Source organism: Athene noctua, chromosome 20, assembly GCF_965140245.1.
Source record: "Athene noctua chromosome 20, bAthNoc1.hap1.1, whole genome shotgun sequence".
In the NCBI taxonomy this organism is placed as follows: domain Eukaryota; kingdom Metazoa; phylum Chordata; class Aves; order Strigiformes; family Strigidae; genus Athene; species Athene noctua.
Window position 1 is genome coordinate 3,270,381 of NC_134056.1, and position 27,276 is coordinate 3,297,656.

General features: G+C 49.8%; 1 protein-coding gene across 4 annotated transcripts in view; it reads left to right on the forward strand.

The window, feature by feature from the left end:
* The window catches only part of GPSM1 (G protein signaling modulator 1), an 81,320-nt gene that overhangs the window by 20,820 nt on the left and 33,224 nt on the right, over positions 1 to 27,276 (forward strand). For 2 of the 4 annotated variants that reach the window (XM_074923935.1, XM_074923938.1), the window contains exons 1-9: positions 1,970 to 2,881; positions 5,842 to 6,063; positions 6,599 to 6,734; positions 7,025 to 7,167; positions 8,675 to 8,798; positions 9,953 to 10,068; positions 10,348 to 10,503; positions 12,236 to 12,344; positions 15,384 to 15,510. In XM_074923935.1, coding sequence (XP_074780036.1) covers positions 2,706 to 2,881; positions 5,842 to 6,063; positions 6,599 to 6,734; positions 7,025 to 7,167; positions 8,675 to 8,798; positions 9,953 to 10,068; positions 10,348 to 10,503; positions 12,236 to 12,344; positions 15,384 to 15,510 — 1,309 coding nt within the window. In that variant the 5' untranslated portion in view covers positions 1,970 to 2,705. Of the gene's footprint in view, positions 1 to 1,969; positions 2,882 to 5,841; positions 6,064 to 6,598; positions 6,735 to 7,024; positions 7,168 to 8,674; positions 8,799 to 9,952; positions 10,069 to 10,347; positions 10,504 to 12,235; positions 12,345 to 15,383; positions 15,511 to 27,276 lie in introns of those variants that run through there. The other 2 variants (XM_074923936.1, XM_074923937.1) reach the window with 1 other exon arrangement.

The window sequence follows — 27,276 nt, forward strand, 5'->3', positions numbered from 1 at the left end:
CAGGTCCTAATTATAGTGGCTGTTTTGACAGCAGTCATGGTGATTATGGTTAATGGCACTGATTACACCTTGTGCAGTTTGCTTTGTTTCTTACTTGGCAGTGTTGTCAGCATCCCCAGTGCTCCCAGGGCCATCACTGCCTTCTCCATATTGCTGTGTTGCTTGAAAATGTTTGATGCGTAAGAGTCCTCACATTTTACCTGTGTACCTTTTCGTAAAGGAACATTTTTGCTCTTAAGGCAAGGCAGCCAAAAGGCAATCTGTGATACAGATCATCATTAGCTGCTGTCCGACAGTGATGAATGACCCTGGGAAATGTTAAAGGCAATATCTGCTCTTCTTGTTCTTTTCAGCTCTTTCTGCCTTCAGATCATTTATCCTTTAAAGAAGAAGTTGAGGAGGAGGGAGGGTGGCCCTGCCCTGTGCTGTATTGGAAAGAGACTTCCTCATCCCTGTCACTGCATGGTGGAAGGTCACCCTGTTCTGCCTCATATGAGTGTCAGAAGCAACATCCATTCTCTGGTTTGAAATATCGCAGCTGTCGCATTGATGGGGGCCAAGTGATCTGCCAGCGTTATGCCACTCACTCACTCCTCTGGCAGAATGCTGTGCAGATTGTCTAACTCATTTGTGGCCAAACACTGGGTTTATATTTGGCCTCTTACTGATTCTGAAAAACTTGTTCTTTCTGTTGTGTTTGCCCTTTTTGAAGTACCTTTTGCAAAAGGATCTCAGAATCACAGAATCATCTAGATTGGAAAGGACCCTGGAGATCATCTAGTCCAACCGTTCACCTAGCACAGTTCCCACCTATAGCATATCCTTAAGCTCCAAATCGACCCTACTCTTGAACACCTCCAGGGATGGAGACTCCACCACCTCCCTGGGCAGCCCATTCCAACGCCCAACAACCCGTTCTGTGAAGAAATGCTTCCCAGTATCTAGTCTGAACTTTCCCTGGCGCAACTTGAGGCCAATTCCCTCTTGTCCTGTCGCTTTCTACTAGGCTAAAGAGGCTCAAACCCAGCTCTCTGCACCCTCCTTTCAGGGAGTTGTAGAGGGTGATAAGGTCTCCCCTCAGCCTCCTCTTCTCCAGACTAAACCCCCCCAGTTCCCCCAGCCGCTCCTCATAGGACATGTGTTCCAGACCCTTGACCTGCTTTGTAGCCCTTCTCTGGACATGTTTGAGTAACTCCGTGTCCTTTTTGTAGTGAGGGCTCAAAGTGCTCTGGGAGCCACCTTCATTGCTGTTTTACAGATGTTGTGTAACCCAAGGTGTGGAGAAGCTGCAGGACTTGCTTAACGCTGCAGTTGGGAACTGATGCTGGGACTCACTGCTGTACACTCCGGCACTGTTCTGATTTCCAGATCACAACTGCTGTCTGTGTCAAGTCTGGCTGGATAAGAACAAAGTTTTGAAGACATGTCATCTCCACGCATTCAGAAGAAAACATTTTGCTATACGTGGTATAGTCTTGCTTTGGTCTGGGACTTGATCTGACAAGTTTGTCAGACCTTCCTGGCTGCTTGTGGTGGGCCTGGAGTCTGGGATGTGACTTCTGAATACTTGGAAATCCTGCTTATCTGGAGGAATGCACAAATCTGTATGAGCGGTTTGCACTGATTTAGGGTGAGGCTTAAGGGACCACTTCAAGTGAGCTTCCCCCACTCCCCATATCTTTGTTCAAACCCACAGTCAGGGACATACTGTGCTGTTAGCTGAAAGGTTGAGCGTGGTGGGAGAATTGCATCAACAAGCCCCAGCGTCTTAGCTGTGGAAAAGCAGCTCATGTTCTGCAGTATCTCTCTTCTGAACCACACCATATGGCCAAGCCCAGCACCTTCATCTTGTCAGCAGTAATTTGCTGGCTCAGGAAGGACTGAATCTTCTTTTCTGGTATTAAGATATGAATAGTAGGTGCTTGCTGAGGTGGTACAGGCCTGTGTGTCAGCAGAGAAGAAACTGAGGGGTAGAAGGCTTTGCCTGCACAGATGGGGATGGTTTGGGGCCCATTTAAATGGGCAGGGATGTGCTCTGTGGGATCTGCCATCTCCTGCTTTTCCCCAGTCTGAGAACAGCTCAGATCATTTCTGGAACTTGCAAAGCTTCCTGGGTGGCAGGTGGATGAGGCCTCTTTGGAGTCTGTCAAGCTATGAGTGCTTCTGCCCAAAGGTGACCCTCTTTTGGAGGAACCCTGAGCTCCTCACCTGACAAGGAGAGGTTTGTAGCAGCAGAAGTCCTTCTGCTCTTGGAGCAAAGAGGCGCCAACAGAAATAACTGATGTGACCATAGAGGCAAAGTGCTTTGGGAAGACACCAATTCAGAAAGGAGGGAGCTGCTTGCCTTTGACCATCTTGTGGACTCTTCTAGGGCTCTTTTCCTTTGGGCAGCACTGAAAATATGTGAGTGAATCAAGATGTTCCCTTGTTCTGGGATTTCAGCTGTGAACTCGCCCATCTGCTGCCTGAAACCAACAGCGGATGAAGGATATTGTGTTTGTTAGAGGAAAGAAGACGTTACTTTCTGTAGGTCTGAAAACAAAAGCAATGCTCCTTTCCCCTTCCCTTTCAAGAGCAGTGTACAGAGAGAAAAAGAAGTGTCCCGGATAAATACAGTTCAAGATTCCAGCAGCTTAATGATGTTGCCCACACAGATGGAGTGAAGACTGGAAAACAGCTGAAAACTGGAGAGCAGTGCATGTTGTATGGACATAAAGATGCCATCAGCATCTTCAAAACCCTGGGTCCTGCCTGTGAACTTAACAGAGAGACCTGTCTGCAAAATTGTTCCAAGTAGACCTCAGCCCCGCTGCTTCCTTCTGCCAGTGGGCTTGGAACTCTGGGTTTATGTTCAGAAAATGCGCAACCTGAAGAAGAAGAGGTAGGGGAGGGCTCAGGCACGTGCTGTGGGAGGTATTGGGGCTTGAGTCTGTCCTTATTGACTGTTTTCCCTTCCCTTTGCCAGTCTGTCGAGGTGCTTCAGGTTGGCTGCCTTGAACAGCAGATTCCTATCTTCTGCCTAAATTGCCCTTGTAGTCTTCTTCGGGACAGTTGAGCTATTGGAAGTTGTTGTAGGTGGCGTCTTTTAGTGTGCTTGAGTTGTTCATTGACCTTTAGTTGGATCTTGTGTTGTGTGTCTGAGTGCTTTTAAGCCTGCAGTGACTGAACTGCATGTGAAGTTGCTTCTCAAAACTAGCTCTGGCTGTGGGGCCCCAAGGATGTGGGAAGGGCAGGTGGGTTTTAGAAGTGGGTTATGTTTCTAATAATAATTACTATTCTTGACTCTTGTCCCTTTACAGGACAGCAAAGGCTTGGCAGAGCACAAGGTGGAGAAAAAGCCTCCTCTCTCTTCCCCTTGTTTGCTTAGGTCCCAAACTGAGCAGTGATGTTAATTAGATAAGTCAGATACTCTGCAAAGCAGCCTGGTCAAGGACAAACAGATTTTAATAAAAGGCTGTGTGCACTGGAGGGTCAGGTCACTGCTTTGGGCCTGAGGAGTTACTGCGGGAACACCAGGAGAGCACCCAGAGAGTGCAAGAGTGTGCAAGTGTGTTTGAGTGTGTCAGGCCCTGAGGCACAGATTTCATACCAACTGATGGGAGTTTGGTATCATCCCACAATGTGTCCCTCAAATTCAACATCCTGTAGCAGAAGCTCATTCTCACTAATTTTCCTGTGGTCTGGCAAGAGGATCAGTAGAGAAAAGTTAAACGTTTCTAGTATTAACAGTCTTAATATTTTTATTTCCTCTATCAAACAGAGGTTGAGGCAGGGACTGATGCTGCACTGGCACTGCAAGCAGCGTTCTTGCACAAGTAAAATAGCTGCTCACACGTAGGCTCTGCAGTGAGCTTGAAACCAAATATTTGTGTGGGAGTTTAAGGTGGGAGCTCAAATGAGGTGCTTCACAGTCCCGTTCTCCCTCTTGCTACTCGGTGGTTTTGGGGACAAATGAACAGTGAGACAGGGGAGGTCACAAGTGTGTTCGGAGGGAGAGTCTGAAACCAGCTCTTTCACCTGTTTTTTTGTTTGTACAGTCCTTGTGGGTTGTCCTGCTTTGGAGGATGCTGTTGGGCTGCCAAGTGTTGGGTGTTTGGAGCCATACAGTGCCAACTCAGCGGGGAGATTGCCAGGGATATGGGGTTGGATTTTACACAGTTTATGCACTACTCAAAAGAATTGGCTTTGTTTCCTGGCAGCTGAGAAAACACCATTCTGCCTGTTTGTAGGAAAAATGTATCAGGATTGATATTTTGTACGTGCATCTCCCTGTGCCCCTTTGCAGCAGGACGCAGCGAGTGCTGGGTGCAGACTTGGGCAGAGGGTGCTGGAGCACAGACCCGGAGTGGGGGGAACTCTGCCCTGAAGTCATTGTGCCTGGGAGGTGTGTGGGTGCACGGTGGCAGGTTGTACCCTCAGGAGGAGAGGCCAGAGCAGCACAGAGTGCCCTAGTTTGGCCAGCACACCCCAGTCTTGGTCCCTGGGTGCAGGGGCTGGGCTCATGGTAAGGTTGGCTTTGGGGGGAGCATCTCCTAGGGCTCAGTGTGAAGCTGCTCCTGGAGGTGTCAGCTGGGCTGCTGCTGTTGCAGTGGTGATGAGAGAGTTGTTCTCTTGGTCTGGCTACCACAGTCAAACGTCCTGCAAGTGCTCTTTGCCTGAGAACAAATAGAAAACACCTTTGGACACTTACTATCTTTTTTCTGACCCTTGCTTTTCTGACTCTATACAAGTGAGCTATGTTTTTTGTGAGCAGATAGCCACCTCTGACCTAGATAGTTTTGACTTTTAAAAATGCATTGAGCAGAAATGAAAAAGCCAAAAAGAGCAAAGAGAAGCATCTGAATGGAGGAGCAGGAACATGCTGTGTCCATCCGCCTCACGAAGGGGCTGACTTTGCAGCTGGCAAGATATTTCCAAATGTAAGCTTTCCAATGTGTGCTGTCCCTTCTGAGAACTTTGGATACGCATGGTCTAGCAGGGACAGCTGTAGCTTAGAGGACTTGGAGCACTCCAAGGAGCCCGTTTCCTTTCTCTTGAAGCAGCATTGCTGGTCTTGCTCCTCTCTGCTGGCTCACAAAGCGTTCACACTGACAGCACAGCACTGGCCATTGCCAAAGGTGTTGAGAAATGCAAGAGAGGAAAGCTAGCCCGGAGGCTAATGTGCAGAGCGCCTGTGGAAAAAGTGACAGCAGGAGAGTTAATGAAAAGCAGACATGGAGCACTGGAAGCTGCATAGCCAAGAAATTCTGCACAGTCCAGGGTTTTCTCTGGTATCCAAATAAAAATGTGTTACAAGTTGGCTACTGCCTCTGTTACCCAGGGGAAAGCGGTGCAGGCATGAATAGCCTGGGTACGTGGCTTCTGCATTCTGCATCACCTGAAGAAAAACAGATGCCATGTTACTCTTGTGGTATGAGTGTGTGTCTTGAGAGCCGGGAGCCCCCAGTTTCTTGTCCAGGTTCCCACTGGGAACCCAGGGGCTGCCCTTGGCCACATGTAGATGCTGTCTGTAAATCTGTATGCTCCTGTGTCTCACGCTTGGGATGCTGGTTTCACAGAGGTGCTGAGCGCCCACCATGCCCACTGCAAGCTGGTGTCCACACCTCTAAGGTGCACTAGCTGCATGTCCCCAAGTTATTATTGCCCAAACAGTGTTAGACCCGGGGCTGGGGCCATGGTGCTTGAGCTGAACGCAGAGAGGCAGCTGCTGCCTGGAGGGTGGCTCCCTCCAGGGTTTTGTTTTTTTTAGTTTTTTTTCTGGTGCAGTGAATAATTAAAGGTGTAAAAAGTAAACTTTTTGCAGTCTAACTCCTCTAGAAATGACGGTCTTGCTTTTGGCAGAATGGAGGCGTCCTGCTTGGAACTGGCCCTGGAAGGGGAGCGCTTGTGCAAGGCTGGGGACTTCAAGGCTGGGGCAGCATTCTTCGAAGCAGCGGTGCAGGTGGGGACAGAGGACCTGAAGACTCTCAGTGCCATCTACAGTCAGCTGGGCAATGCCTATTTCTACCTAAAGGAGTACTCCAAGGCCCTGGAGTACCATAAACACGACCTTACCCTGGCCAGGTACGCACGTCAGCAGTGCTTCGTCCTAATCAGGCTCAACCTGTCTGGGCTTGAGCGAAGGCAAGTCTGTAGCGTCTGAACCCAGCAGCCTGAGGGAATCTGCCTCAGAAATAAGCATCAAAAAGTAGCCCTGAGGCATGGGGTGACTGTCTCATGGAGAACTCTGGAGGCAACAAGAATGGGCCAGCTACCTTCAGAGCAGGAAGGTGGAGAAAGGGGTATGGATGTGGGGAGGGTGCTTGGAGCAAGCGCAGGGCAGCGTCCAGTTCTCCCATCCCCAGGTACTTGTTGTGAGCACACTTGAAGTCATTAGAGCGGTTCAGATGAGACCGCAAAACAGGGAGCAAGGATCTGCTTCAAAATTTGAGAGTGCCTGTATGAAGCACCCCGGCCAGGCGTGTGTGCTAGGAACTGCTGGATGTGGTGTACATTCCATGCAGCGCTTGCTGCAGCTTGAATTCTGCCTCCAACAGTTGGTGAATAGTAGTCTGTGCCTCTCTTAACACCTCTCCTCCCTCCTCTGGTCATCTTGTAGAACCATCGGGGACCGCATCGGAGAAGCCAAGGCAAGTGGCAACCTCGGGAATACATTGAAAATCCTCGGGCAGTTTGATGAAGCTGTTGTTTGTTGCCAGAGACACTTGGACATTTCTCAGGAGCAGGGAGACAAGGTAATTAGTTCATAGCATCCAACAGGAAATATTTCCTAGCTTGAAAAATCATCTGTCTGCAAATGTGATATGGTGAAGGTGGGCTGTGGAAGGAGGTGGAGTGTAAAGCTCTCCCTTCTGGCTGCCCTCACAGGTCTCATGCTGCTGACAGTAACAGCTGCCATGACAGTGAAGATGGGAAAGGAAAATGTGGGCCTCCTGGCTTTGACCATCTCTGCCCAGCAATGGAAAGGTCCATATTGGGATGTGAAGTGTAATACCTTGCTGCTCCCTGTTCTTCCTCCCTTTAGGTAGGTGAAGCCAGAGCACTCTATAATATAGGAAATGTTTACCATGCAAAAGGAAAGCACTTATCTTGGAACATGGCCCAGGATCCAGGCTACCTGCCTCAAGAAGTCAAGGAGACGCTTCAGAAAGCTTCAGAATATTATGAGTAAGTATTCAAGCTTGGCCAGCCCTTTCTCCTGCAGGGAACAGAGAGCTAGTCAGGCATCAGTGATGGCTAAAATGCATGCTGGCACACCTTTGTTCAGCTTATCCCACTCGGATCATAATCTGCATTTGTGCTGTTCCTGTTCTGCTGACAGCTTTCAGGGTCTGCAGGTCAGCTGAGCTCTGATAGCCATTAGGCTAATGATAGCTACTGGAGGTGCAAGATGACAATTTTACCAAGTCATGTTGGAAGCATTTCTCATAGGGGGAACTTGTTTCCTGGGCCACTGAGGATGTGGGAGCTCTGGAAGATGTTTTTTGCAAAGAATGAGACTGTGGGCTCAGCATTGTTGAAAATCAGGTCACTGAATGAGATTTTGCACATGGTAATGAATTAGGAATATTCCCCTGAGATGCCAAGTTACAATGGCAAATTAATCTCAAGGAAGGTGAGGGAGGGACTGCAAGCTTCTATAAAATTAGAGCTGAAATTCATCCTGGCATTGCCTTGGCAAAACTCACTGTAGTTTGAAGCATGATCATGCAATTAAGGTCAGTAGTCTGCTCCTTCTCAGACCTAAGGAAGCTAAACTGTTAGCTCCTGTAGCCCCTGCTGCTCTCTGCTGGCCTTGAGTAGAATGGATCCTTGCGTGTCTCCATCCCTGGGGCCACCAGCAGACTCCTTCACCCAAGGTGTGGTGGTTCCCACAAGGCAAGAAGCTTCCACTTGAAGTCCAGGTTGTCCTTCTCATGGATCTGTAGTTTATCTTGCTTGTAATATCCTTTCTTAAATAGTTTTAACAATCACTCTGATGTCCCACAGAGGGAGGTCATCACTAGACTTTTGGGCTAACATTTTTCTCCTCGTACTTCAGAGTTTTGCTTCAATAATGCAGGCTTTTTAAAGTAGCCTTTTTAAGTTAAGAGAGTGACAAGATCTTATATCAATCTCCTTATATCTGAGGATGTGACAGCGTCTATATAGAGCTCGCAGTCCTTTTTACAAAGGATGGTGCACGTAGCATAGCCAGTGGGTAAATTTGTGCCAGCTGGGAGCTCTACGCTTCCCTCTGTGTGCTGTATATGTAAAGGGGGGAAAAAACAGGGTAAAGAAATGCTGGGAAGCTCCATGAGCAGAGCCCTGGCACGGGACTGTGGATCTTGCCCCTCTCCCAGGTTTGTCCCTGTTCTGCTGTAGGTAATCCTTTCTCCTGTGCTCCTGGCTCTCCCCCGTACAGTGAGGTGGCCATTTCATATTTATTGTGGGATCCTATCAGCCCGTTGGGGTGTGAGGACTTGTGCAAGCAGGAGGGACTTACACCACTGGACCTGCAGGAGCTCCCAGAGCTGGAGCTGATCAGGCTTTCACCTGCCAAGGGGTGACCGCGCACAGGACAGGCAGCTGGAGGGGGGAGAGCTCGCCTTTCTTCACCCTGCAAGTTTCTTCACTGCGTCTCCTGCAGGCTTGGCTGTGTCTCACCAGATGTAACTGCTCTGATTTCTTCCAGGAGGAACCTGTCCCTGGTGAAGGAGCTGGGGGACAGAGCCGCGCAGGGCCGCGCTTATGGCAACCTCGGCAACACCCAGTACTTGCTTGGCAACTTCAGTGAAGCTATAGCCTTCCACAAGGAGGTAGGAAACCGCTGCACCTTCCTCCTGGGGCAGGGGCTGGCTGGCTCTTGGGGAGCTGCCTTTCTTCTCACCACATCCCAAGTACAGGGAGATGTTTTCCTCCAGCTGTTTCTCTCCCTCGTGTGTGGTCCTTCATGTCTGGCCCTGTTGTACTAACTCATGCTAAGCAACATCTTACTCCAGTCCCCATCAGCACCTAATCAGCAGCTTGAGGGAAGGGTGCTGTTGGCTTGGAAACCAAAGGCGATATCTAAGGGCAAATTGCAGCTGGGCCTAGCAAGGCTTTTCTGCTCTTAATTTTCTGTCAGTCTAGATTTTAATAAAAGCAAGCCATGAATTTAATTAAGCTGCTGAAAGAGCTGTTGATCAGGAATAAATATTGCTTGTAGAACATAATAACTTTCTGTAAAGCTGTACAGAGGGGTGAGGTGACAGCCCCTGCCCCAGTTCAAATGCAATTCAGCTTCTATACCAAGTACATAACAGGTTCCTTGCAGTGGAAGGTGCTCAGCACCTTGGAAAGTCAGCCCTGTCGCGGCTCTTCTGCTTGGGGAACGCTGGGGAACAGCAGCCAGCAGTGCTTTGGGAGAAGGGGCTGGAAAACTCCGTGCAGGGTTTGGGACCAGGAGCAGGTGCTGCAAAGTGGAGGGTGAGAGGTGGGGGAGCAGGGGGACATGAGAGGAGAGGCAGGACTGAGGCGTGGGTGAGGGCAGAGGTCTGGGATCAGCGCAGACGGTGAGATGGGGACACGCGTGTGCACGCTCGTTCTGTGCCACAGCACCGTGCAGGGACAGCCTCGGTCCTGCATCAGCCACATCCCTTCACAGCCTGACCTACAGCTCTCCATTCTCCTGTTTATTCAGCTGTTAAGTACGTGTGTAACTCCTTTTACACTTTAGCTAAAGAGATGTGTACTGCCCAGGCTGGAGTAGGAGTTAGGAGGCTGCAATATTACTCCCGCTTTTCCAGAGGTCGTTCCTGAATTGCAAAAGAGGGAGAGATTTCCTGCTGCGTCCGGCCCCGATAGGCACGTCCACTGCTGTCTTGCTGGGTGGGAGCTTTGCAAACCAAGAAATTAATCTCTCAGAAAAGTTGCTGTGTCAGAGAAACGTATCAGTGGCCAACCTGTACTCACTAATCCGTGTCTGCTGCAGCGCCTTGCTATTGCGAAGGAGTTTGGGGACAAGGCAGCCGAGCGGCGAGCCTACAGCAACCTGGGCAACGCACACATCTTCCTTGGGAGGTTTGACATCTCTGCTGAGTACTACAAGTAAGTGCTGGGGGCTAAGGCAGATTCAGGGCACGTGTTCCCTGGAAATGTTGACCTATTGCAGTGAATTTGTAGGCTCAGAGGGATGTGACAAGGGACCCGAAAGCTGACTGCCTGTGTGGCGCTCAGCAGTGGCGACTAGTACGGGCACCTGACAGCCTGCAGCCTGTTACAGGCATCAACTCCAACGCAGCACGTGCCAAAGCTGTGACTTTACTGTCCCCTTGCAGAGGTGCCCTGCAGTGACCAGGTCTCTTCATTCCCACCTGTTCCATGCAGGAAAACACTCCAGCTCTCCAGACAACTCAAAGACCAAGCAGTAGAAGCCCAGGCTTGCTACAGTCTTGGAAACACATACACACTGCTTCAAGACTATGAAAGAGCCATTGAGTACCACCTAAAACACCTGGTGATAGCACAGGAGCTGGGAGACAGGTAAAGCACTGCCTCAGGAGACGGTGTCTGCACTGGTGGGCTCAAGAGCACTACCCTTCCCTGTTGTTCTCTGCTGCTGGGGTTAAACAGTAGTGACATCTATTCTTGCAAAATCTTTAGAAATCTCTCAGAACCCAGGCCTTAATCCAGTCATCCATCAAAAACATAACATGATTGGCACCTTTATCATGTCATTCAAACCTGGAGATTGGTGCCCTTAACGCTACGCCTGCGTGGGCTGAGTGCGATTTCTAGTAAGAGGGGCTTCAAGAAAATGCTTTGTATTGAGCACTTTGCCGTGTGGCTACTGCTGTTTTAACCCAGAACGGCCCCTCTAAAGCTCCCTCAAGTTCATAACAATTGTATCTTCCTTAGAAGCTGTGTGGTTAGGGCGGACACACATGCCACTTTGTTCTGTTGCTCCAAGAGGATGCTGGAAACTTCCATGTAGAAACAAATGATGTTACATAGAGCATGTGGAGATGATAGATTCTGCTTCTCATTCCTTCTTCTTTAGGAAGTTTAGCCACTTTTTTTTTTTTTAATTAATATATATTTTTTTGAGTGGTGGGTTCCTTTCTCCTGCATGCTCTCTATGATCTTGCAGCCTTCTTGCAGCTGAAGTGACTGCAGCCACCGTGTTCAGTGCCACTGCTGCTGGCTCTTGGGAAACTGGGTGTCCTCCACTAGGTGGAGCAGAGACATCAGAATGGGAGATTTGTGGCCCGATCCGGGCAGTATCTGCTCAGAGAAGGTATAATCCCACCCAAGGGTGAATCATGCTGTGGGGGTGCAGGCCTGTGGGCTCCTGCATTTCTGGGAACACACCCTATGAGCAGAAGGTATTGAACAGGGTGACAAGAAAAATGTTTAAATGCTGATCAACCCGCCCAAACCTCTGAAGAGGGAGTTGCAGTCATGCCGAACCTCCCCCTGCGCCCCCATGTGCTTTTTTTATCCCATCGCCCCCCACATCTGCTCGTTTGCAGAGCTGAGCAGGCTCTGATGAGCGGTAGGTCTCTGCCTGCTTGTGCAAACAGGTGCTGAAACCTGCTCCAGAGAGACCCGAGTGTCTGGCTCTGGCCGGCCGCACTCAAGGGCTGGGGGTGAGGGCTGCCCAGGGCGAGTTTCACAGTCCTCTGCTTCCCCTGGCTTCTGAAAACAAGCAGCAGTGCCCTGGAGACCTTGTGGAAATAGGTCAATATTTGCTTGGCTGTTGCATGCAGTTTCAGCTTGTGCGTGCTTCCTGGGCGACGCACGCTAGTATTTAGCAGGAGAACGTTGCATGCCTGCAGCGTTCTCTCCTTGCCACATTCTTGGTAGTTTAGCTCTGGGCTGTTGTGGAATAAAAAGGCTGGATGTGTGTCCCTGGAGAGGAATCCTTGCTGTGTGAGGTGGAAGCTGGACGGGAGCTCTGACTTCTGCTCTCAGGCTGGCACTCACAAATGAAGCCAAACCATTCTGGGCCCTCACTACACTGCTTAGCTTTTTGCCGCTGTGGGTGCAGGCCCATTTCTGAGGCTGTTGCTCATCCCCTGATCTTACTGACCTAAGCATAAGAAGCGTTTAAGATGTGCAGTGCATTTTTTTTCCTTTGTAGACCCTTTCTGTAGGTGAAAGCATAGCTAGGAGCTCTGGCAGTTGGTGCTCTCGAGAGGGAGGCCCTGAAAGGGCTGCTGTGCTCCTGGGTTTTGCCCAGCATTTCTGTGGTTGACAGTTTCCTGTTTTGCAGGGTGGGAGAAGGAAGAGCCTGCTGGAGTCTCGGAAATGCCTATGTCTCCCTGGGGAGCCATGAACAAGCTTTGCACTTCGCAAGGAAACATCTTGAAATCTCCCAAGAGGTAAGAGAAGCTGGTTCAGATCAGAGGGAATCAGTCCTGCCTGTTGAGAGGAAGACTTTGTTTTATGCCAATAAGTTATATTAATGTATTCTTCTCTTGCTGTCACCGCTCTGAAAAATCCCTTGTTTATGTGCTTTTTCAGTGGTGTCTTTAGGAATTGCAGAACTTGGCTGGAAAATATGGTTTGAATGGGAGGCTCCCAGCCTTCCCCTTAATTACAGCTACTACATTTGCTGGATGTTGCTCTGAACTGATATTCCTGAGTGAGAAAGGACCTGAGAGGACTAAGCGTCTGGTCTGGCCAAGGTGGTGTGCACCAGCCAGTGTGAAGGAACTCAGATACCTTTTGGTGTCTAGTCTGTTGTAAGACCTCGCTTTTCTGAGCACAAGGCTGTGAGATCCTGAGATGGGCCTTGTGATTTTAGCTGTGGTCTGACCCAATTTGCCGGCAAGCTAAGTACCTGGAGAAAACAAGGCCAGCCTCTAGTCACGGGCTGGGTGCTCTGAACCTGCCGTGTCTTGCACTGCAACACAGTGTACACTGGAGAAGTTATTTCCCCTCAGTGGAGCTGGCAGGGGGTCCCAGCTGTGAGGTGGTAAACTCTGGCACTGGCCTGATGAAATCAGTGGCTGACACTGGATGAGCACAGCCTGCAACTAGTCCTGTACCGCTGCTGCACCGTTTGGGTTTCGTGTGCAGAGCTACTCTGGTTTTCACAGATGTGCTTGCCCAGCTAGCTGCAGCTTTCCTAGTGCAAGAACATATGGCATTTTTAGGTGGCTCAGAAGTACAAAAAGCAAAAATTCCATTGTTTGCTCTTTCCAGTGTATTATGAGGAAATTGGCTGTGGCCTCTTTAGTCTCCCCCAGATGAAGAAATTGCCCTTTTGAAGGACTAATTGAAATCACCGTATGTAAGTGCTTTGTGTGTTCTCCTGCCTATTAGGTTGGCTAAATCTTCGGGGTAGTGCTGACATACCAGCCTAATTATGTGTTTAATTATACTTATCAGACACGCAGAAGAAATACTGTTCTTTGGCCCTGTACATTTTGGGAAAAATTAACTTTTCCAGCTTTAGTCTGGTAGGGCTGCCACAGCGTGGGGCTGATTGCGCGGAGCCGGCTGGCAGCTGGCGGTGTGCGGGCGAGGGGTGACGGGGGGACAGGAGCAGGAGCTGGCCTGGTGACTCCTGGGGGTGGAGGGGAAACCCAGCAGGGCGGGGGCTCACAGTGTTCCCATTCTGGGGTGTTGGCTGTGACCGCGGGGCATGGCAGGAGTAGGTTACTCATGGCAGGTGGCTAATAAACTCCCCCACATCATTAATTATAGAGCAGTGTAGAGACTGTCCATTTGTGAGGAGAGCCTGCAATAGCTTCTAGTGGCTAGTGATTCTGTTATAAAGCTGGTGTTTTATTTTAGCTTTGGGAACGAAGTGAGCTTCTTGTGCTGTTGTGGCAAGCACGAGCTTTTTTCCCAGGGGAAAACGAGTGAAGTTAAACCTTTGCACACTGATGTTTGTAACTCACTTCCCATCACCATTTTCCCCTTCAACCCCAACAAAAATCTGGTGGTGACATTTGAATCCAAATGACATCTGCTCAGGGTAACCACATTAGAAGCTGCTGCAGGGTGATCGGAGGTTATTGAAAAATTTCCTCTGGATCAGGTGGAATAAAGGATGTTGTACCTAAGAAACCTTGGAAGCTGCCCCAGCTCTCAGACACCACTCTGGTGTGCCTCTTCCATCTCTGCATGTGGCAGGGGGCTCCTGGGAACCTGAGGCATCTGAGCTGAGGGTGGAAAACTGGGCTCTGCTGTGGTGTGTGTGGTAGGTCCTGCCTAGGATCCTTGTCTTGCCAGTGTGTTTCTCTGATGTTAATAGGGCCTTGGAGAGGATCTGGAATGAGTGGAAATAAGGGAAGCATTTAACAGAGCATCAAGGACTGCGAGACCTAACCAGGACATAGTAATTTCTCTGGAGATGATGTCAACAGCAAATCTCTTGTAATTGGCAGGGGATTTGAGCCTGATGATAAGCTGTTTGATCTGCCTCCCTTTACTAGTGCTTGGGGCTTTGTCATAAATAATGTGCGGATTTATGATTTTGTTCTAGGATGGCTCACACTGCAGTCTATCTCAGAGGACCACAAAAGAGCTGTTGCAAGGCATTTAGTAGGGAGTTGCGCCTCTCTGAGGGAACAGCTGAGGTCTTCCTCTGTGACAGAGGCTGCTGTTCCTCTGAAGATTAGGGGCTGTTTCTGAGTGACCTCTCTGTGTTCGCTGGTGATGTGCAGCACAGTAATTTTCTTGTCTGGTTAAACTTTGAGATGGGCCCAGCAGCATGTCCTACAACTTCCCCTCTTAAGTAGCAGGAGCTGTTGGACAGATCTCTTCCTGGACACCTAATATCGGCTTCCTTGGCCTCAGGCCAGGGAGAGATGGGAATTTGGAAAAATTTGGGCTCTGAAAGATTTTTGGAGTCTCATGTGGGTAAATCACTAGGACCAACTCAAAGCTGTATGGATCTGAGCCAGGAAAGAGGGGCTTTTGGAGCATGCAAGCCCTGAGTGTGACACTGCCCACGTGGCTGATAGTAGTGTGGCTGTCTGATGCTCGGTAACTATGGAGATGCTTGAGGAAGGGGGCTGAGAGTTTCAGGGCTCTCTGCCAAGCCATATGTGGCTACAGGACAGACCAGACGTGCCCGTTTACCTCTGTCCCAGTTCGGTAGCAGTGGGTGAGCTGTGCCCCCTCAGTTCATTGTACTGAACTCTGCAGAGCTGCCTTTGGAGATGCAACCAGTGCACAGCACAGCATGCGTGGACCCTCTCCCAAATTACCACTGAGGAGGAGATTTGGAGAGTTGCTTTGGCGTTGAAACCTGGACTGTATGGTCTCTCCGGGTGTCTCCAAGTTCTCTTTTGGCTGGCTGTATGTTTACTTATTGATAAGGGACTCGGCAAACCGTTTGCTAGGGGCTGTTTTCTTTAAAGCATGTTGCCTTCTAACCAGCTGCCCTGTTGGTTTTCACCCTGTAGATCGGGGACCGGAACGGTGAGCTGACGGCACAGGTGAACATGGCCCAGCTCAAGTCAGCCCTTGGCTTGGGCCCCGGGGATGAGGACATGGGTACAGCTCATCACTATTCTGGCTATGAAGCACAAGGTGAGTTTCTGGGCTTTTGCTGGCACTGAAGGGCCTCATGAAAGACGGGGTGTAGTGCGTGGGGAGAGGAGGTGTTTGTTTGCAAGTGGACGAAAGAGGAGGGAATATGAATGCCAGAGCAGGATGAGGCTATCAAATGTCTTTACCAGAAAGGACACTGTGGTATGTTTGCTCGGTGCCTTCCATAAGCTGCAAGGGCAAGGAAGGATCCGCCCCAAAAGGGGCACGGAATGAGTTAATGGAATTAATCTGCATTAGGAATGAAATTCCATGTGCCAAGCAGCAAATCAGCTTTTGTCTCTTTTAAAGCTCTGCAGGGCCCTTTTAACTGATTTGACTGATAAAGCAAGCTTTCAGAAGGTGACTGGCAGGGATTTTTGGCTGTTCTGTTCTCATTAGCACCCAAGAACAAGCCTACAGCATGGGCTGAAGGCAGGTTGTGAGCATCAGCACGCCGGTTGCTGCCTCACCCCTGGAACACCTGCAGTAATGCCCAACCTGGAAACAAAGATGTGGCAAAACTTGGTCCACGGTGAACGAAATGCCTTTAGTCACTTCACTGGGCCCTGGGTCGTTCTGCCTCCGCTCCTCAGGGAGCAGGAGAGCAGAGCCGAGTTCTCACCGCGGCGTGCTGTCAGCCTGCCAGCCTGACGTGTGTCCCCGGCTCGGGGACCGTCTGCCTGTCCTGGAACTGCCCGCTGCAGACACTGGGGGTGCCTGGCATGGGGCACTTCCAGCTGGTTGTTCTGTCGCTGTGGACAGACTTATTAATTCACACAGACGAAACTGCATCCCGGGAGGTGCTGACTGATTAAATATGACCTTGTTAGTTGCAGACACGTTTTTCTCAGGCCGTGTGTCCTCTTTCCTGGTGGTAGAACTGACGTAGAGAAGATGATGCTCGAGTTGAGGCACGGTGTTCTGGGAGGAGGAAAGGCTGGCTGCTCGTGTTTGCTCTCTCTGTTGGTTTTGAAGGTGTAGCCTGCTACGTCAGCGCTGAAGCTTTTCCCGAGAAGTTGAGGTGTGGGTGAGGGAGCCAGCGTGCCCTGCCGTGCCCCACTGGGGCCTGAGCTGTTTCCTCAAAGGTCATGTGGGCCACAATGGCTGCCCCAGCCTCCTCTTGCACCTCAGGTCCACCTTCATAATTGCTGAGAAACCTGGGCCTTCTGCTCCTTCCTGGCACCCTGTGAGGGGCTTCCTTTTGGCAAATTATTTTCCTTTGAAAGGGGAACAGGAAATTAACCTTGATGCTGTTGCTGCTCCTGGGACAGAGTGAAGTGTGGAGGAAATGAGCTGATGGGGTGCCAGGTCCCTCAGGCTGGGGAGCGGAGGGGTGCAGGGCAGTGCCAAGGACCACATGGGCACGAGCACGCTGCGTGCCCAGGCCTGTCTGCATGTGTGAGCACGTTGGGTGAAGACCTGCAGCAGAAGGGGTCGGGAGGGATTTATCTGGGAAAGGGGCTCTGCAGCTCTGACTGCGTTGCATAGCCAGGAGTGCGCAACCTTTTCTTAGCTGGGAATAATAAAAAAAATAGAGCAAGGGGGCCTCTGCTCCCATAACACACTCCCCATTGAATCTGGGCTTGAATGCAGCCTGCTATGGGCTGGGCTGTGTCCTGCCGCTGGCAGGACAGTGAACCTTGGGGATCAGGAGGGTCTTGGTCAAAGCAGAGCCCTTCCTGGGGAGAGCTGAGCCTGGTGTGTGGCTGTGTCCCCCACATGGGTGGTGGCACAGCCTCGCCACCTCCCTGGCACAGCCCCACCGGCCACATCTCACAGTGTGAGACTCACAGAGCGTGTGGCACTGAAGGCTTGGGGTTTTTTTCTTAAGGCACATCAAGCCTGGTCAGTCCCGGGGCTTAACTCTGAAGGTGAGGCAGGGCAAGGCAGAGCCAGCATGTGTCCGTGGGCTGCTCGCTGCCCTCCAGTGATCCAGATGTGCCTGTGCTGTGTTAACATCTGGAGCCAGTAGTGATTTTTCTCTCATCTGACAGCCAGAGCCACGCTGGTCTGTGTGTGTGATCGCTGGAGGGTGGGAAGAGGGGCTGAGCAGCTGTAGTCAGAGCCAGTGTTCGCTGAGGTTGCAGTGACCTCGTTAATCTGCGGTGCCATTGCTCACATTCCCAAGGCTGGGGCTGTTGTCAACAAAAGGACAAAGCGTTCTCTGGAGGAAAAACACCAAATGACTGGGGCCTGCAGTGCAGAGGAGGGAGGGACCACAGGACCCCGGGCAGGTTTCCTTGCAGAGTAGGACTTCCCCAGTTGGTGGGACATGGGAGATGCTGCCCCTTGCTGGGTCCTGGGAACCTGCTGGGGAGGTAAAAATCAGCTGCCACTGTCTGTCGTGGGCTGGGGCCGTGCAGCAGCATCTTGCCAGAGGAAGGGAGTGCGAGTCTTGCGGCGCTTAGCCATGTGCATGCTTTTACACATACATCTCGGGTGGGAAAGGTGCTGTCCCTGTTGCGTAGAGCTTTAGAGAGAGGGTGGGTGTGCAGGACAGCCTGTGGAGAGGAGCCTGGTTCTCTTGATTGCTCCTTAGCTTTTATTCTGGCTTCAGCTCTCTTATTCTGAACTTCAGTGGAGGATAAGAGAGGCCACCAAGGTGTCTCTGAGCTCTTGAGAAGAAGGGAGATGTATTTAATGGCTGCAAGGAATTCTGGTACCCTCCTGTGCATCTATTAAATGATTAGAAAAGCGTAATTATTTATATTATTAATAGCAGCAATTTAGAGCAAGAGGAACATCTGTTTCTGTAATAGGAAGCAGGTGAGAGAGTTGAGATTCAAGTTGACTTCTGAACCAGCCGTGCCTTTTGATGTCAACAAATCTTGTGGTAAGGGGAGCTTTCAATTTTTTTCCCCTTCAGATTATTTTCCCTGCTTAAGGTTATAAAATGGTTGCATATTCAAAGGATGCTAAAATCATCTGATAAGGCAGGCATGTTATAAAACATTAATTTCAACAAGCAGGTAGAATAAAGTTTCAGAGCAAACTTGAGTTCTGGGAAAATCTGTACCATTGGCTGAGAAACCCTGAGCCAGACCATCAGACCAATGTCCTTCACAGGTTACCTTTGCTTCGAAGTCTTGGGCATTGCCCTCTGCCGGGGGCCTGGGGGTGGAAGGAGTGTCTTGATGTTTTCCTCTGCTGTTTCGGCTCCTCTTGCTGAGCTCTTTGCAATTTTAATTAATATTCTGAGAGCAATTGGACGTCAGAAGACAAAGCTGGAGGCCAGGGAAGTGGGGCAGTGCTGCAAAAGCCTTGTGAAAGCAATGACCTTGTCAAGAAATGCAAACACAGAGAGCTTAAAGCAACAAACTGAAAGAAGCTAGAGAGTAGCTAAAACATGGAGCAAATAAACAGAGGTTCTGTTTCTCCAAACAACTGCAAACGTGGCCCTGAAAAATGATCTCGTCCTCTTTCACGCACGGCAAGTTAAGAATTGAGTATTGGTGGGCTCTTTGCCTTTGGAGAGAAATCAGGGAACTTGCTGGGGCTATAAGGGAGTTGATTTGTAGGGGTGAAGGCAACCATGAAGAAGCAGCAGTGCTGCCTGGTGCTGGGAGATGTCCCTGGGTGCAAAGAGCCAGCTGTGCCCTCGGTACCGCTGCTGGGCCTGGGCTGGGAGCACTGAACGTCCTTTTCCAGATCAGTTGGTTTGGGCTGAGGCTTCAGCATCTGCTCAGCAAGGACTCGGCTGCGCCTGGCGCTCCTCGGGCAGCGATGAATGGCTGAGCTGAGCCCTTCCTAGGCTGAGCCTGGTGGCAGTGCCTCCCTGGGCGGGTAACTTGTGTCTCTGGTGTACACTAAACAGGATGCTGCCTTGCAGGGTTCCCCTCTTCAATCCCTCCTCGCCAGCTCTCCTCTCTGGAGGCTGGCACCGGCTGGGGCTCACCCACCGCCAAAGGGGTGGAGGGTGCTGGACAGGAGGCAGAGAGCAGCCCGGGCTGGCCTTATTGCCTCTCCGAAGTGAAAACCAGCTCTGGGCTGCTTTGCTTTTGCTCTCAGCAGCGTGGCAGCTGCTGATGGCAGTGGTGGTGGTAGAAAACACTGAGCAACAGCTCTCCTGGCAGCTGGGTGTAGGTGGGGAGGGATGCAGGTGTTCCAGGAGGCGTTGGCATGTAGATGCTTTCAGAGCATTGTAAGCTGGTTCCTGGCATGGTTTCTGTGCCGTTTGCTGTAACGCAGACGCTGCTGCCCGCTCAGCAAGCTCTGAGGGCAGGGAAGGGCTCGGCCACGAGCCTGACTTCCTCCACTCTCTGCACGTATTCTGCTGAAAAAGGGTAGGCACAGGGCTACTCAGCTTGTCTGGGGTTCAGGAGCCTCTGTGCTGGGTACTGCTTATCCCTGTGGGAGAGGCAGCCATGCTTCAGGTGGTATTCTCAGGTGGTGAAATGGGCAGCTGAGCCTGGGTGGGCATGAAATCCCACTCCTTCCTGAGCAGGGATCGGCTGGGTGGCTTTGGATGTGGGTCTTTGTATCCCCAGTGCAGTTTTGAGCTTGCCTCCTTCACAGGAAGCTTTGAACCCTTGGATCAATTAGACAGGGATAGAAGCAATCTGCTTTTATGTTTCCCAGCCTGTTTGTTTTTGTTTGTTTGCTTGCTTTAAATATCTTTGAAGTATCTGTTAGAGCTGCTGAAATATGCTCGACTGACCAGCCCTCTCTCGATGCAGAGCAGGGAGGCAGCAGTGCTGCTAACCCATGTCAGGCTGTGCCTCGGGCCGGGATGCTGCCCAGGGTCAGGGATGTTCCTTCTCTGTGGTTTGTGCAATCCTCCTGCGAAGGACAGTGCTGGGTGACAGCCGAGGGATGTGGCCCTCTGAGACCAGCATCTTTCTGACAGCGGGACAGCCCTGCTCGCTCAGCCTGGGATTGCAGCGTCAGGGTAGCCTTTGCCTTCTGCTGGCAGATGGGTGCAGAGATCACGTCGCTAATGGCGTCAGCGGGGAACGCGACCTGTGCTTACTGGTCAGACGGAGTGAGCACAGCAATTGAAATGGTTTAGTATTAAGTATCCTCAACTGTATTTGCTTTTTCCCCGAGAGCTGATGAGCTGCAGCTCAGCCTTTTTTCATTCTGAAAATGAAAGCCCGAGGCTGTGCTGGTTAATTGTACCTGCTTATGTGGGGTTTTGATGGATGAGGTTGTTGACTGAAGCAGAGTAGCTTTTGGCCGAGTGGAAGGCAGAATGCAAGGTGGTCTGGTTGCTTTATTGTGCTCTAACAGATGCTCAGTGGAGCCGTAGCTTCTGAGATCAGAGGAGTGCTAGCACCAGTGTTCCCCTGTGCCTCCCAGTATGGAAGGTGTCCAAAAAGACCCGACTCTGTGGTGGTCCTTGCTGTGGTGCTTAAGGGAGCAGTGCAGGAAGGACATGGGGGGCTTCTTGGGTGAAGATTTAGGACTTCTAAAGGATGCTGCTTCATTATCTTTATAATGAGTTTTTTCTAAATCTGAGTAACCTCTGCAGTTACAGCTGTTAAATCATCCCAGTAGCACTGATTGGGGGGATGAACTTCTGAGTCATTTGGATTTAAACCGAGTAATTTAGCACTCAGTTCAGACTGCCCCAGTATTGGTTTTGTGAAGTTTTAAAATATTCCTCTCAAAGCGTTAAGAAGTATTTAATGTTGTTCTCTCATCTTGCTCTGTACATGGACCTCCTTTCCAGTGTCAATGTAAAATACAGCAAGACTTCTCAGCTCACAGCAGAGGAAATACTCCAGGACTGGAGGAGAAGATATTGTGCTAATGAAACTCAGGTGCTTGTTTTATCTTGATGCCAAGGGAGACGGCAAGTGCTGGAAAAGAGGACGAGGAAGAGGCCAATTCTTGAAGCCTGTGGCGGAGAAGGTACAAACGTGGCTTTTGGCAAAGCCATCCATTAAATCAAAGGATCTCTTGTTGTGGGGAGAACTTTTTGGAAATTGTTAGTTCCTTACATAAGCTCCTGCTCTGAGCTAGGGAGCCTGAAGTTCCCTCTTGGCTGCTCTTCCAGGCTCCTGCAGCCTTCCGAGCTCTGGTGTGTGCGGTCTGGTTCCCGAGTGCTCTTTCCAGAGACACTTTCCTTTGGTGGCCAACGCATAGGAAACGCCTATGGTTATGATGTTCTTCTGTCTGACAGTACAGTATTACTATTAGGAGCAAGATGCTTCTGCTTACTGATTTTCCTTGCAGCACAGAGCACAAAAGGGACCGAGAAGAAGAGAGTTGTCTTTCTCACCCAGCTACAATTACTTTTTAATCTTTTAAAGGTTTTTGGATGGATGACTACGGTCTGCTTTGGCACTTCAGTGAGCAAGGCAAAGCCAGACCCTCAGCGTGAGTCACCATTATCTCTTGACTGACCTCGGGAACCATCCTCCTTCACTCAGCAGCAAGGCTGGCCCCCAGCCTGGCAGGGACAAGCACTTGGGCAACAGTCCTTTGCTTAGCAAAGAGTCCTGGCTCAAGCAGAGACAGAGCTCATGAATTCAAAGCCCAGCGTGGCCAGCCGAGTCCCAGTAGCTGGAAAGTGCCTGGCTGCTGCAAGCTGTGACATTCACAACAGCATCCAGGGGGAGGGATCAAGTACATTGCTCCTCTTTTTAAAAGATTTTACTGTGAGTGTTTGATCAGCCCAAGGCTCTGACACGTGGGTTGCTCTTTCCCTGGCCCTCCCTGAGTCAGTGTTTAGGACACAGCTGCTGTAATTGGGCTTGTCTGGCTGCTGGAGATGTTGCCTGTGTTAATCACTGTGTGTCACTTGCTAGCTCAAACTGAGTTTCTTTCTGATCTCTGCTTGTTCAACACAAGCTGATAATGGAAGGTGGGAGGTCGGGAGGCTCTGCTGTATACTGGCAGAGAAAATCCTGCTTTTAGAAGACAGCCAGGTGTTCCTGCCAAGCCTTTCATGGCCGTTCTTAAATTAGCCCTGAGGTTACATGCCTCCTCCCAGCCTGCTCCACCCAGTTCAGTTTATCTTCCAGAAAATCCTCCTGTCCCCACAACTGTTAGTCTATTAAGCAGACCATTGCCTGGGGGAGGTTATGGTTATAGGAGGCCTCCTCTAGCACGGCTCCAAGCTTCCCACAAGCTCCGAGGCTTGTATCTGACTGTTAGGTGTCGCATGATTAGGCGCTCTGCATTTTCTAGATCCTGCAAATACACCCCAAAATACTTGATTCTTTGGCCTGAGTTGCCAGCACTTTATTTGCAAATAAGCCTTATTCCAGCCTTGCTCAGTTAGAGAATCGCTAATACCTGTTGCACATGTGGGAAAAACTGGAATCAAAGATGTGCCCATTGTGGCAATTCGTAATAGTTTGCAAAGCTGCAAGTTGTAAGATCACCCGGTTACTCAAAGACTGAAGCTCTCCTGAGCTACACTGGTTCTGCCCTCTCTGGGGGAAAGTAACTCCCTTGTGCCATCTCTGTCTCCAAGGAAGGACTTTTGCTCCAGGCCTTACCTCTTCCACGTGAATGTGAAGGCTCTTCGGGGGTGTGGTTCAGAGTGTCTCCTTATTCCTTCTCCCCATCTGAGAGGCCTCTGTGCTGGCTGCTCACCCTGCGTGCTGTCAGCCCAACGGCGAGGGGCTCCTGGTGCCGTGTGGACGTGCAATGTTGCTGTTATTTTCAGCCAGTTGTTCAGCTGTCAGACTGGATTCTGGAGGATGCGAAACTCGGGTGACACATATGCAAAGCATCTTCTGCCAAATCAAGCAGACGAGCATCTTGATTCAAAAGTAACTTCACTTTATTACCGCATATTGTATGTACTTTTTTTTTTTAATAGGAACAGTTTTGCCACAGAGAAAAAAAAAAAAAAACCTGCAAAATTGTTATTCTGGAGAAGGTTTTTGTAGTGCTGAGGATCTGTCTGGAAGGTTGATATTTGCTCAGCTGTGTGCTGTCTGTGTGCCAATGAATACAGCATGTCAGAGCAAACATGCTGGAGCCCGATCTTCCCAGCAGAAGAGGTTTCATTCCTGTCCGTTTGGCTCCCAGTTCTGACACTGGAGAAGTGAGGACGGAAGGTCTTGCATGGCAGCAAAGCATTCCTGAGGAAGTCTGATGTATTGAATCTGAAGATATTGAAAACAACCTCCCCGCAGCTTTTCCTAGCCCTTGGCTATGAGTTGACTTTATTATTTTCATGTCTACAATCCTTTCTGCTGTAAGCCATACCTGCCCGTGGCTGTTGTCTAGACAGTGCAGCCAGAAAAACCCTCAAATAACTGATGGAGAGAAAAATGTTGTTTTGCCCATCTAGCTGTATCCTCAGACACAGAAGGGGCCAGAGCTGTTGGGATTCCCCTGGTCCTTTCCTCTCTAAAGGATTGGGGGGGGTAAGCAGATGGTCCTTCCCATGGATTGACACACAGCAGCTCAGTGCCAGCGTTTTATGGTGCAGTCATCATAAATAACTGATATTATTTGCTTTCTCTATTTAGAGAAAAGTATTGTTCTATCCCAGTAACAACTGGGAAAACAAATGCCAGCATTTATCATGCAAGTGCTGGCAATAATAGAGGTCAAGTGGATTTATAGTGCCAGAACCCATTATGTGTTTGAAGACTAATTAAAGCCTTAAATGAGATGCTTGTCCTACCGGAGGCTGCTTTTTATTTTCCTCCTTTCTTTTCTTGCTGCTGTGATTGCTTTTTTTTTTTTTTTCCTTCTCCTCCCCCCCTTCCTCTTTGAAGAGCTTGCTATAATAATGGAGCACTAATGACAGAGCTTTCCTGATTAGATGTCAGTGTATGATTTGAGATCCTCTGTAAGCATTCAGATTCCTGGACCGTATCTCCAGTGTCACTCCCGAGCTTGGTGGGGTTTACAGACCAGTCTTCCACCCCAAACAACGGCTGGCTGGTCTAATTTTGAACAATATTTAGAGTTCTCTGCCAAAATCAAGGTTCTAAACTGCTGGGGTCTGTACAAATACAGGAAGGCACTGTCCTGGGCTGAAAGAACTTGCCCAAAAGACAAGCCAGTATCTCAGTTAATACAGGTGCAGAGAAAAATGACCTTTTCATGAAAATACAGTAAGAGTTTATGCTGAGATTTGTCAGGTTTGGGGTGCAAAGCTTCTGCTTCTGTGTGTGCTGCTCAGCCAGGAGCGCTGGAGGCAGAGGGGGGACAATGTTGGCCGTACAACCTTTTCCTGTTGGTCTTCTGTGGAGTCCACTGTCAGGTTTAATTCTGCTTCCTCTGGTACAGCCACCCCAGAGGGATACAGCGTGTTCCCGGCCTGCAAATAGAACTGTCGCTTCATCTGCGTCAGGGGGGGGGTTTGCTTCATCTCAAACAGGGATGGAGTAGGCAGCTCTCCAAGCTGCTGGAGATGGGGGAGAGCCTAAGAGTTCTCAAAGCACGTGTCAACTTGATGAGAGCTCCTGGCAGGGCTCCCTGAGTCGCTGCTACACATGTTCTGCTCGATCTTGTCAACTCCGAAATCTCAGGAGCTCCAGTTGGATATGGAGACTGGCCGTAGAGGAACAGAACTCTGCCCACACTGTCTATCCAGCTTTGCCCTACTGCAAGCTTACATGGAATGATCCCATCACCATCCTACAATAAAATGCTTCCTTGTGTATTCTGTGGCTGCATCTCCCTTTGTAGAGGGTACTGCTAGAGAGTTTTTGCTGCGTGAGCATTTCTTCTCTAATTACACCCTGAAAACCGATGACTTGCCTGTTAGAGGGCCTGCCTGTGGCACAGGAATAGAGTCCTTCCCTCTGGAGTCCATTCTCCTTGGATGGAGCTGGTGACGGATACCAAGGGGATAGGAGAAGAATGGGGGATGGAGATGCTGTGCTTGCTGCGTGCACTGTATCAGCCCTCTGGGTTAGCCTCTCCATCAGACATGCAGGGTCCGGCCCAGCTCTACACTGGTCATCTTAAAAAGCCCAAGGCAAGTAGGGAGTGTGCACTCCCAAACTTCTGGCTGTGATAAAGAGATTGTAGATTAAAGGTTCCTGTATCCATGTTATCACAGGGAGCACAAGGATGTGTGGAGGGGCCATCCCTGTCTCTGCAGGGTGGAGATGTGAGGAAAAAAAAAAACGGATCTAGGGTGGGTATCTGACATGGATATATTGGGTTAGTGTCCCAAAGACAGAAGAATAAGAAGTGTTTGTGAGATGGGGGGATTGGGGAAGCAGGGGGAAGCAAGGATGTCTCATATGCATGCCAGACAAGCACACAAGCATCGCCCTCTGCTCTGTTACAGTGAACTTCTCCTTCCTCAGAGTCCGTTGCTCCCTTCCAGGGAGGGAGGTGACTGCTTCACTGAGTTTTAAAATACAAGAATGTGAAAACCGTTAAACTTGCCTCAGGAACCAAATTGTAAAAGCAAAAAGAAAAAAAGAAAAAAAAAAAAATTTAAAAAATCCCCTTGGTTTGTGGTGGTGTTGAGATCACGGATGGGGAGGGAAGAGATTTTGAAAAAAAATATTTTAAAAAGAAATGACAACCCTGAGTCTGAGCAGCGAAAAGAACAACATCCGAGGAGCTCCAGGAAATCAAGGCATGAATACAGGCAGTCAGTCGTGTTGCTCAGCTGATGTTCACAAGAAGGTTTCAGCTTGCTCTATTAGAGACCTCAGTAAACCTTAAAGACAGAGAGAGCATTTAGAAATGCCCCTGAGGTTTTCCGTTACTCTGCAGTAGACTTGGTAAACATGCCAATAAATACTGAAGGGAGAGGAAAAAGCCTTCCAGAGGAACAGACCCAGGTTTTCAGCTGGTCAATCTTTTGCATCCACGACTGCTGCTGCCGCTGTTGATCGGCGCTGAGGAGAGAGACAGAGTTGAACTTTTGCTGAGTATTAAGCGGTGCTGCAGATATTTCTGGGAAAAATAACTTCAGGAGGCTGAAAGTTACATCTGGAGCCATCTGAGGGAATATGTCCTGGTCGGAGTTGGAAAGTTAATGGGACTCCTTGTGTCGTGGGGTACTTGTGAGTATGGAAATCTCTCTGCTCTCCTGGAAGATGGGTACGTGCAGGCTACCGAGCCTGTCTGCTGGGGGGTAAAGGGGAGAAGCTCCCACACATGTGCTGGGAATTGCTGCCTCTATCGATCCGTTTTATGACAGCCCGTAGCCTCTTAATTCTTCTAGCTGCTTGTTTTAATGGTGCTGCTCACTCCACCTGTGGCTCATGGTGAGTGGGGATGGCAGAACCGTGGGCTTTTGCGAGGCGAGCGTTTGGCTCCGGTGCTGGTTGTGTTCTCTTCTGGAAGAAAACAGCTGAGTTGGGTGGCTCTGAAGTTGACTTTTTAACTCTTAACTTCTTCCTCTCTTAGCTCAAACTGAATGTGAAATCCACACGGTAACAGAGGAACACCAGCATCAAAACCACGGAAAAAGACAAATTGTTCTGCATGCCCTAATTGCTGGGGTAGTCTCGGCTGACTACATATATTAAATTAACAAAAGGGAAGGCAGGTTTTCTCAGATCAGAGATTAATGGTTTCTGGCCAGCGGTCTAATGCTATTGCAAACGTACAAAAGCACCTGAGGATGGAGGTGTATAATTAACAGCTCTTTAGACTGTTGGAAATTACGTGTGTTTATCTAATCAGGCACACTTTGCTTCTTTCTTGCTTTCCTGGAAGTGGCCGTTAAAAGCCGCTGTGACGCACGATCACTTCCAGATGCTGGCTTTGCCTCTTGGGCATTGCTTTGAAACCCAAACCTGCCATCTGATTGTTTGTAGGTGGCTTTTGTTCCAGACCCACCTTCCTGCTCCACGCATAAGCCTGTAGGTTATTCTGAGAGAA